At 43.2% G+C, this 19,683-nt stretch overlaps 1 protein-coding gene across 2 annotated transcripts in view; it reads right to left on the bottom strand.

The window, feature by feature from the left end:
- MCM3AP (minichromosome maintenance complex component 3 associated protein) overlaps positions 1 to 19,683 on the bottom strand; it is a 69,261-nt gene that overhangs the window by 22,413 nt on the left and 27,165 nt on the right. For both annotated transcript variants that reach the window (XM_075934166.1, XM_075934167.1), the window contains exons 12-19: positions 18,641 to 18,882; positions 17,589 to 17,779; positions 15,633 to 15,733; positions 12,138 to 12,269; positions 8,004 to 8,117; positions 6,088 to 6,240; positions 955 to 1,152; positions 528 to 596 (exon numbers count right to left, since the gene is read on the bottom strand). In XM_075934166.1, coding sequence (XP_075790281.1) covers positions 528 to 596; positions 955 to 1,152; positions 6,088 to 6,240; positions 8,004 to 8,117; positions 12,138 to 12,269; positions 15,633 to 15,733; positions 17,589 to 17,779; positions 18,641 to 18,882 — 1,200 coding nt within the window. The remainder of the gene's footprint in view (positions 1 to 527; positions 597 to 954; positions 1,153 to 6,087; positions 6,241 to 8,003; positions 8,118 to 12,137; positions 12,270 to 15,632; positions 15,734 to 17,588; positions 17,780 to 18,640; positions 18,883 to 19,683) is intronic.

The following is a 19,683-nucleotide window of genomic DNA, read 5'->3' as shown; positions in this document are numbered from 1 at the left end:
CTCTGCTCTGAGCAGTATTGTCTCCAGTGACACCAGGTTTCTAGACACCAAACTCAAGAAGAAGTGGCCTCATAAAACTCGGGAAATTCTGTCCACCTCCTCTACAATCCTCATTACTGTTTGACCTTCAGCTATGGTCTTGAGATCACTATTCTCTCACAGAGAAGTCTAGCATTTAAACTACAGTCTGAGCCCACTGAAGACAAAGATCTGATCATCTTCTGCACTTACGTTACAGGCCATAGATCATATCTCACTTAATGTTCTCTGCATATGAGCCACACTAGATTCTGTCCCATGTGCCACTCAACACTTTCCCAGTACTAGTCAGACACTGCAGTCAATAGGTGCAGAAGATCATGGTTCTCACTTTTTGGAGGATCCACCCTTCACTTAGGCTAAGTGACATATTCATAGGCATTAGTCTGAAAAGGCTGTTGGAGTTCAATACACCACCCTGCACCAACATTTCATGAGCAATCAGCATCTTGGTGCAAAGGTAGCTTTAATGAAACCCCCTAACTTACCATAACAACTGCTGGTAAAAGTACTGAACTCTCATTTGATGCTTTGTCCTGTTTCTTAGCCACCTTAACCTGGAAACAAAGAAAGTCTGGTCAGGGTGAATCCCCCATATCACACATGTAGGTCTGCAACAGCTATGGGTGCTCATCTGAGCACCAAGCAAGCCAGACAAACACTTAGAAGACCTACTATAATGGAAGAGCAAAGTAAAATTCTTTCTGGGTTTCACTTTGTTTCTTGTACATATCTGAGTACAATGTGTACTGACAGTGTCTTTTTTGTGAAGGTTCTTCATTGGACAAAGGGTATAAGAAAATGTGTGTTTAAAACAAAATTTATGTTGTCAGAAAACTATGATCATGTGAAATTATTTTTAACTTATCTTTTGAAACTGACTAGACTTCAGCTTAGAGGTGAGAACACTCATACCTGGTGCAAGAGATTCCTAGTTGTCCTGCATGTCCCAAGTTTACAATTCTCTTAGTTAGGTTCTCCTTAGCAATAGGACACTCTGCACTGGGGGATAATGCTTTCAGTTTGTTTTTTGGATCCACACAACAGGGAGCTGCTGGAAACGCCCTCATTTGATGCTTCAGCTTCTTCCGCGCCGCTACCACTTCCCTCCATCTTGAAAAGATAAAATTCATGTATGTTATATTAGTTAACTCTCACATTTTCACAGATTTCATATTCAGAATTATTCTTCATTTTTAACTTCCTGCAGCTACTTTGGGGCCTTACTTTAGCAGTCAGGAAAGGAGAGATCACTTACCTTACAGTACTCTGAGTTCGAGATGTTTGCCCCATGTGCCTGTGAGCTCTTGGTTGGAGACTGCAAAGTGTAAGAAGTGGGAGTGCACCAATCAGGATGTGGAGGGGCCAGAGTCAGAGCAGGGGGTGAGGTGCTACAGTCAGGACAGGGTGTGGGAAGTGCAAGACTCAAGGGCAGGGGACTGGGAGGCCGCTGGGGGGAGGAGTTTACCAGGGCCGCCCATGACGGCAAGGCTGGTGCTACTCTGGCAGCAGCTCCCCCAGGGGACTGGGGCTGCACTGTTCAGCCATTAGCTCTTCCTGAATTGCTGGGGCTGCACTCCCAAGTTGGTGGCTCCCCCCGGGGGGCCAAGTCTGGCCCCAGACTTCAGCTCTACTCATGCCCTGCAGCTAGTTTGAGAGGGGCAGGGCTCCAGGGGCTGACCCTGGCCTCTAGCTACCCCCATCACCTTGCAGTTGGTCTTGGAGGGTGAGGAGCGACAGCAGCCCCCTTGCCCTGCAGTTGATCTGGGTGGCAGGACTCTGGGAGCCAGCTCCAGTTGCCTCTCGCCTGCAGCTGTCTAGGTCCAGGTGTCTCCTCAGGAGGGGGCAGAGTTCCCCGCCCCAGACTCTCTATGAGGGGAGCCATAGCATGTTGCCTGGCTTGGGTGTGGTCCGGGGAGAGCCCCCAACTAGCAGGCCTCTCCTCCACCCCATCTGGCACTTCTTGGGGCAGAGGGGGACCCTTACTTGGTCCAGTGGCCAGCCACATGGAATCCCATTTCCAGCTGGCCACTTTCCTGCTGGTGCGGCTTGCACCGGTCGTCACTCTGCAGAACAGCTGTCCTGCATGCTTGATGCCCCCAATGGTCACTCAGCAGTATCACTGTCCTCTGATCAGCCCCCTCCCTTTCCATGTTATGGAAAACAGTCCCATTCCAGGCACTTCCCACTTTCCTGACACAACCAAACTCTGGCCTTGCTTTGATTTATGTTAAGAGGAAGCTGCTTAACAAATTTGGTGGTCCTAGCTCTTACTGTTTAGGAATTATTGAACAGATGGACGCACTCAAAGGCAGACATACACAAACTCTCTAAAATATAGAGAATCACCTAGGTTTTTTGTTTGTACTGGTGGTGCACATCACCTTGATATTGATGCTGCATGTAACAAAATTAATTCTGCACATGGATAGAAAAAATTAGAGGGAACCTTGGTAGGGAGTCCACCTCTAGGCTGAGAATGCTGTCTTCAGAGTGGTCCCTGAGTTAGGATTGGGACAGGTGAGGTGGATGATGCAGCTTCATGAACTTGCTTGTATAGCCATGCTGAATGACATTCAAGACTCACTTTTCCATAACCACACCCCAAGCTGAGAAAAGGAGTGCTTGGTTCCCCTCCAAAGATGGTGGACTGGATATACAGCAGGAATCAAAATGATTGAATCCTCTCTAGTGGCACTCAGAAATATTGCTTCGGAGAGCACGACAAGTGAGAAGATGAAGACTGTGAAGGCAGGCCAGGAGGCAGAATTGTGGGGTTTTCTGGCACTTACAAAGAGGCTTGTATGGCCTCTGCTGGAAGAACTAGCGAGTGCTGAATCACCACACCAGCAGATGGCAGTAGAACATTCACTGGGGTGCTGATGCATTGATACCCAGTGATCTCAGTATGGCCCTGGAGTTCTTGAGGGACTGGCTGGATGCATTGGTTTTCTGATTAAACAGGTGTGGCTCACTGAAAAGATCTTTAATGGCATCCTACGCTTCTCAGGAAAAAAGAGATAAGTCATCACAAATCTTGTTGCATGGCAACTCCTATGCCACTGACCAATTGAAGAACTGTTCTAGCCACCAGCTTGCCCTCATCCAACAAAGACTGGAAACAAGCCTGATACTGCCAAGGCAGTTTGTCAGCAAAGTCCTCTCATAAGCCATAGTTTATGAATTCATATGTGGCCAATGAGACCTGGTAATTTAAAAATCAGAATTAGAAACTTTCAGAAGAAAAGACCTTACGGCACAGAAGATCCAAGTGCTTTATTTCCTTATCTATGAGAGTAGATTGAGGGTTTTGCTGTCTGAAGGGCTCTGCTGCAGCCTGCATCAAGACAGAATTGGGCAGAGGGTGTGGAAAAAAAACCAAAACCCTCCTACCTCTGGGCTAGTACAAAGCTTCTCTTTTCATCATCTGGGGACAGGGAGGTGTGCAAACAGCTAGGGTATACCAAAATGTTCAAGCTGGATGAAGAATAGCATTGCTGATCTGAGGACAACACTGCCCATTACACCAAGGAGTGAGAAATGTCCACAAGTGGACGCTGCTTGTCCTGCACTTCCTCCAGTGGAATATAGGGGCATAGAAGTGTACACACAGGGCCCCTCCTCCCACACCTGTATCAGAAGTAGCAGCATGACATAGGAGAAGGAGGAGAAGCAGGAGATTCTGTGCATGGGAAGCAGGCTTTTAAGCCAGTTCCCCATGGGCACTGGTTCCTGGGGAGACATCTGCCCTCCCCACCGTGCTGTTGCTGTTGGGGGGAAGCATGGCAGGCAGCTTCCCGGGAGTCACCCTCCCACCATGTAAACATGTAAGCACTAACATTTTCATGCACATGTAATCAATTTGTGGTAGTAGTGCACATGCTGTAGCCATCTTGCGCTGCTCTGCTGGTTACATAGCAGTTTGCAGCCAACCATTTCCCTGTTCCTTCAGAAATTCCGAAGTAGAGGTAAGGGGGGAGGGCAGTGGAGCACTCACAGGGACAACCATCTGGAAGAATCTCAGTTATTGTACAAGGTAACGGTCTCCTCTTCTTTGAAAATGTCCCCTAGGGTACTCTACTTTAGGTGACTGTTGAGCAGTGCCTCTATATGGAGGGGAGGGCTTAGAAGTTGGACTAGTGACAACAGATAACACCATAAGTCCGAAGAGAGCATCTGATGCTGACCGATGTTCTAAAGCAGGGCTACTCGACTTTGGAAGCCCCGGGGGCCAGAATGATACTCACAGCACATGCCGAGGGCCGCAACTTAAATGTGGTTCCATAGACATGAAAGTGTATATGCAAATAGCTTCTTTTACACCGACGGGCCTGAATACAAAGCACTTCCCACAATGCCCCGGCTCCCCCTCCGTGGGGGCCGTATTCTCAGTGGAGGCCATGTTCAAATGATCCCAGCTGCGGGCCGCATGTTGAGCCCCACGTAAACCCAAACCATACCATGGGCCTCAAACAAATGGGCTATGGGCCACATGTGGCCCACGGGCTGCATATTGGGTAGCCTTGTTTTAAAGCATAGTGTTTAGTGAAAGCAGGGACTACTTTGTAGCTACCAAGTAGCTACTCTGCAAATATCAGTGCTGGGTCACAGATGCTGCCAATGCTCCGGAAGAGCGCGTGCAAACTCCCAGTGAAGGTTGGAGAAAGTTGTTTTGGTAGCTCTAATGGATACACCTTGATGTGTATTTGCATAATCTCCCATTGAACATTCTGCATAGTCTAGGTGATTTTCTAAATGTTTCTGTTCTTTCAATATAGAAAGCTAATGCTCTACAAACATCCAATATGGGGAGCGAGAGCTCCTTCCCATCTGCACGTGGCTTATAGGTAAGTAAATAAGTTGGTTTAAAAGAAAGGGGAAAGTGACTCTGGGTATGAACTTGGGATGTGGTCGTAGGGTTACTTTATCTTTAAAGAATGTTGTGTAAGGTGAGTGTGCCATTAGGGCACCTAATTCTCCCACCATCCAGTGGATCTGATGACAATGAGGAACACCACCTTCTTGGGTAAGTACAACAAAGATTGAGTTGCAAGATTTTCAAACAGCTTTCCCTTGCATCTGCATAGAACAAGGTTTAAGCTCTACATTGGTGTAAGGTTTTTTAATATGGGAAAAGTGTTTTCAGCACCTTTAAGCAAGTGTTTAGTTGTCAAATCAGCAAATACAGTAACTCCATCCCCCTTGTCATGGAACGAGGTAATAGCAGCCAAGTGTACTCTGATGGAGTTTGTAGATAAAAAAAATCGGGGCTAAGTCCTCGTACATAGTCTAGCATCCTCAGTAGGGAGGACAACTCTGACAAGATGTGTTGATCTTGACACCAGATACAAAATCATTTGCATCTTATGGATATATAAGTCTTTCCTGTACTTATTCTCCAATTGTTCCGTAATATATCTTTTACTTCCTCAAACCAGGCGTTCTTGACCCCCAGTCAGACATGGAGTAACCAGGCCTTAAGGTGGAGTACGGTGAGGCTGCTGTGATGGACAGTTCTTGCATCTTGTGACAGAAGGTGAAGTACTAAGAGAAGGGTCTGAGGCAGTTTCACTGCCATCCGACAAGTACTGAAAACATGTTTCGCTGAGCCATGTGGACACTATAATAATGATCTTGGATTTGTCCTGATTAATCCTGTGAATGATTCATCAGTTGTGCCTCCCATTTCTAATCAGATTGTACCTTTAGATAAATATTCCCCTTAAATTTACTCTTGTGTTTGTGTACCATTTCGTATATAATCCATTTAATTGCTTTTCTCTGGATTATCAACCATCTTCCATCTTGATGAAAAGAGTCTTATAAACATTACCAGGAAAGTAAAAGCCTTTAACTATTTTTAAGGAATTATACACTCTACAAGGACTAAAGGAACTGTTCCATCTTCTCTGTCTAGAAAGCACTTAGTAGGGACTACCAGAAACGAACACTATGTATTTTTATTAGCAAATGTCACTACTGATCTTGTTAGAGGCCACTTAATGGTCTTATCAAAAACAGGGTGCATAGTATGGTTTGACAACTCACCGCTGCAGATATTTGCAGAAACACTGGAGCTCTTGGAGGGTCTCCTTAGCACTCTGGAAAATCTCCTCTTCCATAAACAGCTGCATTACATTAGCACAGACTTCCTCTGAACAACGGGCAATGCGGGCTTTACGGTCTCTTTCCAAAGCATACCTGATACAGAATGAAACAAAATGAGATTCCAAGGCAGAAATGCCCACTAAGCAACACACTTGAGTAAATGCTAAAAACAGTTCTAGTATACAAGGTAGATATTTACAGCACAGGTAAGTAATCATTTTAAATATGACAGCCACAAGATTTCTAAACCACTATACTTCTAAGTTTTTCCTTTGAAAACAAAAGCATAAGTCTCTCTTATCTAGGGTGTGTGTCTAGACTACAGGGTTTTGTCGACAAAAGTGGATTCAAGATTCGATGTATCCAGATGTTACAAGTAAAAAGCATATGATTCATAACGAATGCACAACATATGATTCATAAAGAATGCACAACATCCACAGATGGCAGATTTTTATGACACATCTGCAATCAGATTTGCCAATCTAGGATTGGCTTAGTTGCTCACCAACAGCATCATAGAAGATGAGATCCATTTATCAACGGCTAAGTCCATCATCATCATTAATTACATCTAGCGAAAGTTAGCTTCTTTATTGGATAGAGAGATTGCTACTGACAGATACAAAACATTCAAAATTTACTAGAAGCTGAACATGCATTTTCCTCTGGTACATGGCCACCCTTTGCCCTCACCCTGCACTTGCTTTCTACAGAAGTCTAGCTTCAGATGTAATTACATACACACCACAAAGATACAGACCAAAGGCACTTAGGGTATGTCTACACTGCCACCCTAGTTCGAACTAAGGTGGCTAATGTAGGCATTTGAACTTGGAAATGAAGCCCGGGATTTAAATATCCCGGGCTTCATTTGCATGTTCCCAGGCAGGCGCCATTTTTAAATGCCCGTAGTTCGAACTACCTGCCCATGGCTACACGCGGCATGGACTAGGTAGTTCGAATTAAAGCTCTTAATTTGAACTACCGTTATTCCTCCTGCAAGGAGGTTTAACAGTAGTTCGAATTAGGAGCTTTAATTCAAACTACCTAGTCCGTGCCGGGTGTAGCCGCGGGCAGATAGTTCGAACTACGGGCATTTAAAAATGGCGCCTGCCTGGGAACATGCAAATGAAGCCCAAATCCCGGGGTTCATTTGCAAGTTCAAATGCCTACATTAGCCAGCCTAGTTTGAACTAGGGTGGCACAGTGTAGACATACCCTAACTGAGCTCCAGTCTGGAGTTGCATAAACTACCTCTAACGTTTCCTTTGAGACTGCTATTGAACAATCACAAGGGAAAGCAAGCCAATGGCAGCCAAGTTCTTTCTGGATCAATTCCAGTAGCAAAGAAGAAAGAATCAGTGCTGCAGCAGTAAGGGACAGTGCCTTCCCTTGCAGATCTAAGAGGCTCAATCTTCCTTTCTCCTGAATGTTAATTGATCCAGGAAGTCTGTATCAAAGATTTGACATCCTAGCCCCCAGTTAAAGATTTGAGAGTTAACGATATATAATATTTTTAAAAATTCCAAACTTCCCAATATGTCACTAAAAAGTAAAAAGGATGAGCCTTCATGTTTTCCATATCCCTTTGCAGATATTTAAACATACAATAGATTTTTTTTTATTATTTTTTTAGAACCTACTGATGAACTAAATTGTGCACAGTGAATTGTTTGAAAATTTAACCAACTGATGTCTTTTACAATTCACCATGTATTGGGTCCAACAAAAAGAGCAGCGAGATGTCCGCCACTGCTTGCCAGAGTCTTGCTTTCTCAGGAAAGAAGGTGTATTATGCAGGCATTGTGTTATACACCATACTGTTCATTCTACATAGCTAATATCACACTTACTTTAATTCACTAGCCGAAATTTCTTGAATACCTTCCTTTAGTACTTCTTCTGTCAGCTCCGCACCCAGTGATTGGCTCAACTGTTTTATCAACTGTTCTCTTTCCTGCTTCTGTCTAAAGGATGAAAACAAATTACACACAAGTAAGGACTGGCGAAACCTGTTTGATGATCTGTAACACGTACGTGCCACATCTACACCACTGATGATTGAGACACAGAATTAACCTCCATGTTGTTTAGTTGAATTTTTCATGATTTACTTTCTGTAAGCAGAAGGCAAACCTTCTGCAGCATGACCAGCTTTGCGGGAGTGAGACCTATTCTCCCCTACCGACTGATCAAGAGACTGCCTCTTACAATACTTCACGGGAGATGACTGCTAAGCTACTGATAGGACAGTTGGCAGTGTGAGAGATAAGGGGTTGCAATCCTTTTCAGCCCCTACAAGCCAGAAAGGAGGAGGAAGGTGCAGCCCAGTTTTCAGGGTCCAGTTTCACACTCAGTGGCATGTGGAGGCAGGGGACAACTCCTGCTGCATATCCACCCAGTGTGTTCTAGAGGGAGAAGACATATAATATATGGACAAGATGAAAATTGTCTGTACTGTTCTATGAATTACTGTAGGCTGGTTTCTTTATGGGAATGTTTATTCTACAAATGTATAAAACAAAATAATTAAGAGGTAACTATAGATACGTTAACCAGAAAAGGAGTGCCAGTACATCCCAACGTACTTGGCAAGACCGTTGCTCTGTTATTTTTGTCAAGGATAGAAAGATGTGAAGGTCCCGAATAGGGATGTGAATGAGTAAACAAGTTAACTCGATACCCAATAAGCATCACCCTTGCCGGGTGATGAACATGGGGTTCATAGTGCTAGGAGAAGCAGCAGCTGGCACCAAGAGATTCTACCTACACAATTCTTCTCACGCTCTTTGCTACATAGCAGAGAAAGAGCTAACACAATCCTGGGAAATTTTACACATCTGTAACAATATAGTTTTTCTGTAGCCATATTGGAAAGCATGTAGCCATATTGGAAGGCCTAAACTAAAGCCTTCCTCTGCAGCCAGACTGAAGAGCAGCAGTCATTAGCTGTAAAGCCCAGAGTCGCATACTCATATTCCATCTAAATTGCATTAAAATAGTGTGAAACTAGGCTCTGAGAAGGGGATCTTGTCCTAACGGCCCCTACTGTCACCAGATAAAGAAATCAAAATGGGTAAAGAAATGTTAATTAGCTAACAGCATTTCATCTGGAAAAACTGCTTATCAATAGTTGTGGAATCCTCATTATATGATTATTGTCCTCACTTTCTTATTGTTTGTCTGTGATATCTCACTCTGGTTTGTAACTGTTTCTGTCCACTGTATAATTAATTTTGTTAGGTGTAAATCAACTAAGGTGGTTGGGTCTGATGGGCTAGGTAATTCTGTTACAATATGTTATGATTGGTTGGTAAAATTATACTAAAATAATTAGTTATAGTATAGCTAAGCAGGACTCAAGTTTTGCTATATAAACTGGAGTCCAAAGCTATATCTAGATTATATCCCTCTGTCGACAGAGGAATATAAATGAGGCACTTTGAAAGTGCAAATGACGCAGGGATTTAAATATCCTGCGCTTCATTTGCATAATCACATCATGGCGCTCTTTTGAACAAGTGCCATTTCAAAAGTAAAACCACAGTCTAGACGCGGTTCTTTCGAAAATGGCAGGCTTTTTCAAAAGATCCTGTACTCCTCTAGACTGTGGTTTTACTTCAGAAATGGCGCTTGTTCAAAAGAGCGCCATGCCGCGATTATACAAATGAAGTACAGGATACTGAAATCCCCACTTCATTTGCACTTTGGAAGTGCCTCATTTACATCCCTCTGTCGACAGAGGGATGTAATCTAGACATAGTCCAAGAAGAAGACAAGCAAGCAGAAGTGAAAGAAGGAAAAAGCAAAAGAAAGAAGGAAAAGGAAAGAAAAAGGAACACTAAGAAGGAAGAGGGAAGACATAGAAGAACTACTCACCTCCAAGACACAGCCTAAGACCAGAGCAGCCAGACTCCTCTGCACAACCGTGATGTGGAGCAGCTAAGATCTAGAGAGACTTATCTTGCCTGGCCAGTAGGAGAAGTCTGCCTGCCTTTATCAGAATTCGTGAGCATGACATAGTGTGCTTAGCATGTGTATTCTGTTTGCTTGGGAATTGTCAATAAATAGAGAATAAGAATATTACTGTGTAAGGCTCCTCCAGTGGCAAAATATCCTGCAAACCGTCAAGAAGTTACGCCCTGAGCCTTAGGAATTGGGTAAGGGTGGGTGTGTAAATTAACAGAGTTACACCCTGAGCCCTAGGAACTGGGTAAAGGTGTGTGTTCCTAAAGTGTGGAAGGGATAGAGAAATTTGCGCAGGTAACACTCCAAGAAGAAAGATCACTGACAGTATTTAACAGACAAGACAGTGACACTACTGCTGGAAGTCTATGTGCAACCTCCTTGCCCAGTAAGATGCTCAGGGGTCCTAGTCAAATAAATAACCTTTGAAATAGATAACGACTGCCTGTGAATTCAAATCAAGGCAGTGACTGAGGCTCAGACTGAGAGGAAGAGGTTGCAGGAGTACACATTAGGTTGCTCTGTCCTGTCGTAAGGCTGAAGAAATGACTAGGACAATCAGGACCCAACTAAATTTTCAAGGAAGGTTTAAGGAATATGCAGATAGGGTTTCTGTTCTTTAACCTCATCCTCTCTGTTTATTCCATTCCATAGTAGTCACAGGCTCACCAGAAAGTCAGTTATAGGTTACAAATATAGCTGGATCTGCTCAGGGAACTCACATGGGGCGGAGATGTTGTGTCCTTCAGACCCAGTCTCAGACTGGGGTGAGGTGTGGGGTACCGTGCTTAGCCCTGTCACTTGGAAGCGTTGCACATGGAATGTCATAATGAGAGGGCAAAGGTACAGCTCACCCTGTGCCTTGGTAGCCATATTCTTAACTTTGGGTGTCATTATTAAGTATCACTCTAATTCAATCAGTTTTAAATAAATATAATATAATAACCTTATAAAAAAAGATTTTACAATTTACAACTGAAATATATGAATATATTAGAGAATACTTAAAGAGAAAAATACACACTCCTAGGTAAATTTAGGCCTTTTAACATAAAGAAGCCATCTGAGTACCAACCATCCTGCGACTTGATTCATGCTAACAACCTGAAAGTAAGGGCAAGTACAGGTTGGACCTTCCTGGTCCAGAATGAGGGGCTTTGCCAGACCAGGGGAGGGCCTCCGTTATTGACCTCCCATGCCTCCCACACCTCCCTAATGCTGGCTGCTTCCAACCTCTAGCTGGCCCCAATGGTCCTGAACTCAGTCTCCAGCACCAGCCCCCCTGCCACCAGCCCAGCAGGGGCTCCCTAGGGCCAGAGCTCCCTGACCGCTGGGGCCAAAGCTCCCTGCTGTGCCGCCTGCCCCCTGGCATGGGGCTCACACTGAACTGCCTGCCAAGGGGCTCCCACCAAGTTGCTGGTCCCCCGATGCACTCCCAGCTTTGCTGCCAGACTTCCCTATCCCTGGGCTCAGTGGTCCAGCAACATCTGTCATCTGGATGTTGCCAGACCAGAGAGTCTCAGTTTAGGGAGGTACAACCGGTACGCCTATTACTAGGGATGTTAAGAAGAAAAATTGTGTTGACTACACAATTAATTGATACGGGCTAACACTCAGTCCTGGCTCCGTCAACTACTCATGCTGCAGCTGTGCACTGAAAGTAATTTAGGAGCCAAGTGGGCAGGTTGCCTGGCTCCTAAAGTACGTTTTTTGCAGAGCTACAGCGAGGGTAGCTTCTGGGACACGACACAAACCGGGACTAAGCAAGGCTGCCTGCCCACCTGGCTCCAAAATTACTTCCCCTGCAAAGCCACAGAAGGGATAGCTCCAGGAACCAGGCGCTAACCAGGACTGAACCATGCAGCCCTCTAAAAAAATTTGCTTTTGCTTATTGGTTCACCGTTTAATTGTCTGCACTATTGCATCCCTACCTATTACCAGTTCATTGAAAAATCCAGTCCCTCAAGTTTTCACCTGTTCATCTTACATATAATTCATTGATAAGAACCAAGACTACTCACTTCTCTTCTTCTGCTCTGCGTTTTTCCTCTTTGACTCGCTCTCTTTCTACACTGACCACATCTGCTGCGACTTGCCTGAGAATCTCCATCATCACTTCAGTCAAGAGCTCCTCCATGGTGGCATCAGAGGCACTACATAAAGAAAGGCAGCAGGTTTTGTGTTTTTCATTTCTATTAATAACATACTTCAGCTCAAACCCATTCTTACTCCCTAAATCTATTTATATCAGGCATATCAAAGACAATCCACTCAATGACTCTCCATCCAAGAGGCAACTCAGTGATCCACATTCTTGGCTACTATATATCAGCTGCAATTTATGACTTGACAGCCTACAATAACAAGGGTGGCAAGAAGTAAGGATCAGTGTTCCTTCTAAGCTGTGAACTTGTGCGGCCACTCAGGAGAAATTCAAATGCTGCTCGGCTGATTAGCAGAGCACCCACAACTAGGTTTTTGGTTTCTATTGGTGGGGTACATTTGCATATGCCTTGGTGCACATAAACTATTATTCTGAACATGGATGGAGATGATTAGAGGTAACTCTGATAAAGACTAGTGGATTTTCCGTAATAAAATGATTTATGGTAAGAAAACGTCTCTTTCACCCTTAAGGATTTCGTGATGGTGGAACTTAAGTTCTGTCTTAACTAAGACTGTGTCAATGTTTAAAAGACAACTACTGTAAATGCTCTAAAACCCACATGCTAATTTCGATTGTCTTGAATTATGCTGTGCCTCATTAAAATACAGGGTAGACCTAGTGGTCCAAATTTTGAAATAATGTGAGCAAGGTATTCCTATCATACTGCTATGACCCTAAGAACACCGCAGTGAGAGATGGCATACTCTTATGATATTTATCCAGAAGCGGCACTGAAATATCACTGAGAAACTAATCATCAATATACTTGCACGATGTAGGGACAGTTAACCCACATAGAGCTTCACAGATAAGCTGGAGATGTAACTAAAATGTGTTTCAATAAAGCATGTCGGGGGGATTGAGACACATTTTCTCCAAAGGAAAGAGGCCACTATCTCAAACCAAGAATGGCCAAATTCAATGGGCTATTCGTTTGTAATCAGAGGCTGCAGAAAAGTTATTCGCCAAATCTCACCAGCAGTGGAGGATCCAGCCTGGCGCCTATACCACACAGCAAAGAATCTACTCTAGGGAAGTTAACGGGTAACCGGTTAACTCATTACATGGTAAGCATCACCCTTACCAGGTAATGCTTCTGGGTAAGCTGTTAACCAGTGGCCTAGAGCAGCCTCCTGCCCAACATGCATACAAGACTGCTCCAGCCTGGCTGGATCTGCCACGCCGTGCCATGGGACACCCCAACCCTGCTGGACCCGCTACACCACAGCAGGGGGGCTGCTTCAACCAAGCCAGTCCCATTACACCACACCTTGGGGGGGGGGGGCGGGCCCTGCTCCAACCTGGCTGGGTTCACTGTGCCATGCTGCAGAGGGGAGCGGTCCCCCATCTGTGGGATCCCACTTAACCAGTGAGACTGAACATTTAACATTCCATTTATATGGTTAACTTATTAACCAGGATTTTACATCCCTCATTTACACCCAGCAGGGAAAAAGAACTTTTCCTGGGAGGCCTTTCAGAAGTTTATTGGTCTGTAGAGAGGAAGAGAACCCCTAATTTAACTTTCACCTAAGGAAACAAATGAACTAAGCACACAGGTCTGTGAAGGGTCGTAGCTAAATAGTTAGCCATACTGGAAGAAAAGTGGTGAGAGAAAACTTCTGTGAATAAACAACTAATTTGTTAGGTTATAGAGAAGTCTGAGAAGTTTATTATTATTTTTGTTTATTTGTAATAATTTCTATCTTTATTCCTTCTACCTGATACCACTCCAACTGTTCTGTTATTAATAAATTTATTTTACTTTTACTATGAACCAACTCTGTGCTTTAACTGAAGCAGAGAGTGTTCATGCTAGCTGAGATAATAAGATGCTTTGGAGTGTCTCCTTAAAGGAGCAGCCAGTTTGACAGGGTTTTGTGGGTACTACAATATAGAAAGGCTAAATATTGCTGGGAGATACCTCTAAGGAACTCAAAAATTGGGCGTTACCGGTGGCTACCTGCTATACATAGTTTGGACAGGCTGAAGAGCTGACTGGCAATTCAAGAGGTTAGTGTGTCAGGGGGCCAACACATCACTCCATAGAGGCAAAACTCTCGCTTTCTGAGGCTAAGGGGGATGATCCATATCTCATTTCTGGGAACCCCAGCAGATTGTCACTACAACCTCCCCAAAAAGGCATGTTTACAAAATCACCTGCTTCTGATAATCTTTTTGTCCACAGCTGGTGATTCAAATGCCACTTTGACCCTCCCCAAGCTAATCTCACCCACGCAGAATTTAGTGCATAGCGCCAGCTGCCACTTTCGGCAAGCAAGACTGAACCCCTAATATAGTTCACTATTCCAACACGAGAACATTCAAACACTGGTTTTGAAAACCCAGTTTGATGAAGAGATCCTGCAAGAAGACTTGAGTTTTCAAAAAGTGTAGTTCTTCTGTGCTTCCTCAACAAATAAGGGTGCACCAAAGAGACATTTGCTCACTAAGCAGCATGGACGTAACAGAACTGTAAATGGGGGGAAACCGGGCATCTTCCCTTCCAGCAACATATTTTTGAGGGGACAATAGTGGAAAACACAGTTCCCCTGCAGCTACAGAGGTAAACACTGGGGCCTATTACTAGTTTGCCCTGGGGTTGTAGCTTGACCCCGCCAAACTTCTTTCCCTACTTCCCATGGCTCCTAGAGACCATGAGGCAACAGAAAGGAGGACAAGTAGTGAAAGAACGGGACAAGTGCTAAAGAATTCCCTAAGGGCCCTTCACTAACAGATCAAAACAGAACCAACAGCTATTTCACAGAATACTAGGACTGGAAGGGACCGCGAGAGGTCATTGAGTCCAGTCCCCTGCCCCCATGGCAGGACCACAGAAAGAGCAGACTGGAATGGAAACACAGTAGCCTAGACAATATATGAAAGTTGTTCAGCAACCAAGAATTTTGATCAGTGATATACCTCTGTTACCTTGAATGGATGGAATTAACTCAATAGTCTTTTCCAGAGTAGCGCATAAGAGACTGCATATGAAAACCATGGTTTTTCAGTCAGCCTAATCACTTGGACCTTAAAACCATCATACTGCACAGTTTGGAAGGCCTATAAAGGTGCTTTTTTATTGTTAAATATACATCCAGGATACATTTCAGGAGAGAAAGTGTAATTTTCAAGCATGGGGAGGGAGCCAATACTGGCCCTATCAATCCTGACATTGTTGCTTTTAATAAAAATAGAATGAAAATATCCAGCTACTTGGGACACTTCCCCCTCCATAAAATAAATGAAAGCTTGAAGTCTTCATGCTACTTATTAGTAATGCACAGTGACACGGAGATGGGTACAGGCCCCTTAAATTGTCAATAATAGTAATAATAATTGCCTTTACCACACAGCTGCAGTTGCATATGCTGCTCCTGCCTTGACAATTTCTTTGCACTCTCCTTTGAGAACTTCATGCACCAGACTTTCCAACACTTCTGCAATGTCCTTAAAATACACACATAGGAGAAAATATTGAGAAACAATGTTTGATATTTACACAGGATTGCACACATGTGTAATTTTGAGGCAGGAATCTTTAGAATTTGTGAACTTATATGTTCACAAATACATAGTTAGAAAACCTATCTTTGTACTTCTAAAGAAAGGAAACAATATGGAAGTCAAGACAATATGGAACTCCACTTCGGCCTTTTTTTAGTTTCTTTCAATATAATGGAAGTGCAAAACATTAACTCCACCAAAAAAAGAAAAGCAATTCCCAAATTAAATCGGGAAAAAAACCCTGATTTTTCTTAGTATCTCAAATGTTTAATATTTTCAAGTATAATTTTTCATTCAAGGGTTAGTTTCAGTGGTAACATTAATAAAATCAATCTTATTTAATTAAATAGCAATTGTCATCTCAATGCATAGAGCCCTGCGTGGATATACAATTCTCTCCGCAGATGCAGATATCCACAGATAGAAAAATTAGTATCCACAGATCTGCAGGGCTCTACTCTCGAGAAACACAATGTCTAAATGAGAATAACATGATGCTGCCACTCACAGGAGCCAGTGCCCCATATTGGCAGCTCCTCCTGGCCATTTAGCTGTACTGACCGCAAGCAGGAGACATGGTTTGGGATAAGGCTAGGGGCAGAATAGAAGCATGGCTGGAAGGCGCTGATGGCATGAGATGCTGGCTCCTAGGAGCAGACGCACGATAGTCTCATTTAACTGCTGTGGCTCTTAAGAGAGGAGCCCCATGGATCAGAGGATACTCATTTCTATCAGCAGATATCCACATCAATGAATAGAAATTTGTATCCATGCAACCACATCTGAGGAAGAACAGGGCAATAGGACTATACCATGCAGTACTACACAACAGTTTAAGATACTCATTGAAGAACATCACCAAATCCAATTAAAACTGCAAGAGGATATGACGGCAAATAGTTTATAATCACCCAAACTGCTGTATGTCCATGACTGCAAGTCAACACCAATATCCTTGTGAAAAGGACCCCCCTGTCATAGGTCTCATCCAAAAAGGGACATGCTGCTGTTCTGGGGACTGATTTAGTAATTGATTCACTAAAATAAAGTGCCACCTCTGAAACAGTACTTGCTGCTCCTAGCAGAAAGAGGCAGCAAGCAAGTGTGGGGGAAGAGAAAGGGGTGCTTCTCTCCACAGCATTTCAAAGCAGCACTGCCACTTTGTAATGCCACGGGGAGCATGGAGCCAGGGGGGACTGCTTGAGTCCCCCACTAGCCCTGTGGTCCCCGCAGGCCTTTCACCTTTGAAGTATATCAACAGCCTTGGGCTGTTGATACACTTCCAAGGTGGAAGTGCCCTTATCGAATAATCAATGCAAATTACATTGACTATTTGATTAGCTAAATAATCAAAATTTTACATTCCTACTCTGAAAAACAATCAATAGTTTTTGCACCACTGCAAGTTTACATTAGAGGTTTCCCATCTAAACATTAGCCATACACAATCGTGGTTAGCCTTAGATATTTGACAGTCATAGTAGGAGGTAACATTTTCTGCATGACTCATCAGATATTCAGCTGCCATTATTAACTGGAACCAAATTTCCCCAAATGGCACAATGAAACTGAACCCAAGTTTCTCTCTACGAAAGTGCAGGATAATAATTCATTTAACCACCTAGATCTCTGGACCAGTAACTTTCTCTGGTCTCTTATCTTAATACAAAGATTCACAAACAGTGAAGACATTATCCGATTCCAGTATCAACAATTATGTCACAAAAGGACAACTGAAATTATACAGTCAATATGCATTTTTCCAGAGCTGGTTGTTTTTAGGAGCAATGTCTCTTACCATGTCTGTGTACCTAGGCAGAGGGTCTGAAGGTGGAAGCTCAGGCTGCACAACAGGCTGAAAGGGGGACTGTACAGCAGCAGGCAAAGATGCTGGAGGACGAGGGAACAGTGGAGGCAAAGGGTGAGCTGGAGGTTGGACTTGCATCACTGTCCCATCAGGCTCCATGCCCTTCTCTTCCGTCCTTCCTTCTACAGGAAAACATCAAAACCAAACAGCATCAGTCTGCGTAACTTAACTGACTGCAGTATTTTCTCTCAAAAGTTGGCATACTTGATAAACTGCATTAAATCAGAAAAATGAGCTCTTATGATGGCCCAGTGCACTGTAATAAATAGTAAACATTGGAGTTTGCATCAGATTACATGCTCTACTAACTGACAATTTATTTAGGATACAAAGACTATTTTAAAGACTAGGAAGGAATGAGCTTGAGAATTCCATGTGCACTCTAGTGTGCTGTATGCGCACTAAACACACAGCTTGTTTTAAGTGTTAATCAATATTTGCATTTTGTCCAACACAGCAGAGGTGTAAACTCAAAATATTTGAAACAAAATGCATTCACTTTAGAAATGGGCAAATAATTATAACATTTATTTAACTGGGCCTCACTTTCTACGTGCAACTTGTCTGCAAGGAGTTCATTTTATTCTTGAACCAAATCTCAGTTTATAAATGATTCACAAACATTTTGCTGCACATGTTCAGGACTGAAGGTTCTACTTTTGTTGGTTTGTTTCTGAATGGAAACAAGGTGTGGTTCCTACTCAATAACTGGCTGAGTGAAACATTTTAGATCAGGTTTCACTACAAATGCTCATGGTGGGTAGCCCAAAATTTGATTTCCATTAATACATTTGCTGTTTTGAGGACACAAATTTTGTTTGCTAGAATACAGGTGGAATGGAGACCCCTGAAGCAAGTTGTGGTTTCTATTTCATTTAACATCTATGCAAAATTCTCACAAAATGGGAAAAAGCAACAAACTTGAGAAGACATGAACTTTCTGGGCAGCATTTCAGATGCTGGCCTTGTCCACATGCTCTTACCTAGCACGTTCGCATGGGCTTTCTGGATACTGCTGGCTGGCTCCCCAGCAATACTCGCTCCTATGTACCTGTTCTGCCCACTGAAGCTACAGATAGGTACATGGCAAGTTACTGGAGGTAATGCTCCTCCATTTACAATTTCTCCAACAGATGCAGTTAGCTTCTGCTTAATAAACAATGATTTTCTTGGTTTGGGCAATCCTTCAGATTCCAGGAAAGCTAAGCGATTCAGCTCCACATATCTAGTGAAAAAAAAACCAAACACACAATCAACGAGTATCCCATACAAACCCAAGAGACAGGGAATGAGATAAAGCATTCAGATTTTTTATTATTCTGCTCTTCTTTCCACCCACCTAATTCCATAACAATTATAAAAAATACAATTAACTTCTCTGAAGATTATTTCTGTTTTGTTTCTCTTAAAAAGCTTAAAATATGACATAGGATGATAAACATAAAACAAGTCGTTTTAATGAAAGCCTTCCACTCTCAGAATATAAAAGTACTTTTTGCATTTATTACAGCAGATATTGACTGCAACTTCATTTTTCCCATTAGAGGAGATCTAGTCTCAGAAAAGACTAAAAAAGTCAAAGAAACTTTTCTACGAGGCTATACACTTATTACTTGGCCCAAACACAGTGTTTGAATTGTACTACATGCCACATGAAATGTCTTTCCCTTATCGCAGCTCAAAGAGGGCTTTAAAATGAAAAAAACAAAGCATATGCAACGCTGTGACAATTTCCAAATTCTAACTCAGTGAAAGCAGGGCTCAGATGGAGCAGGGTTGTATCAGGTTGGCAATTTAGTTCTCTTCATACTCCACTTCTGTTTTTTTTTTTTTTTTTAAGATTGTGGGAAATAAGAAGTCAATCTCAGCTTTCTTTAGAAAACAAAACTCTAGTTCTCATGGTGTTGTATATATTACAAAAGTTGCACTACAAATCCACTTGAATTTGAGCTAAGAACATTAGAACAGCCACCCTGGGTCAGACCAACTGTCCATCTAGCCCAGTATCCTGTCTGCCAGCAGTGGC

The sequence above is a fragment of the Pelodiscus sinensis genome, chromosome 7 (assembly GCF_049634645.1).
Source record: "Pelodiscus sinensis isolate JC-2024 chromosome 7, ASM4963464v1, whole genome shotgun sequence".
Classification (NCBI taxonomy): domain Eukaryota; kingdom Metazoa; phylum Chordata; order Testudines; family Trionychidae; genus Pelodiscus; species Pelodiscus sinensis.
This window is presented reverse-complemented; position numbering and strand designations above follow the sequence as displayed.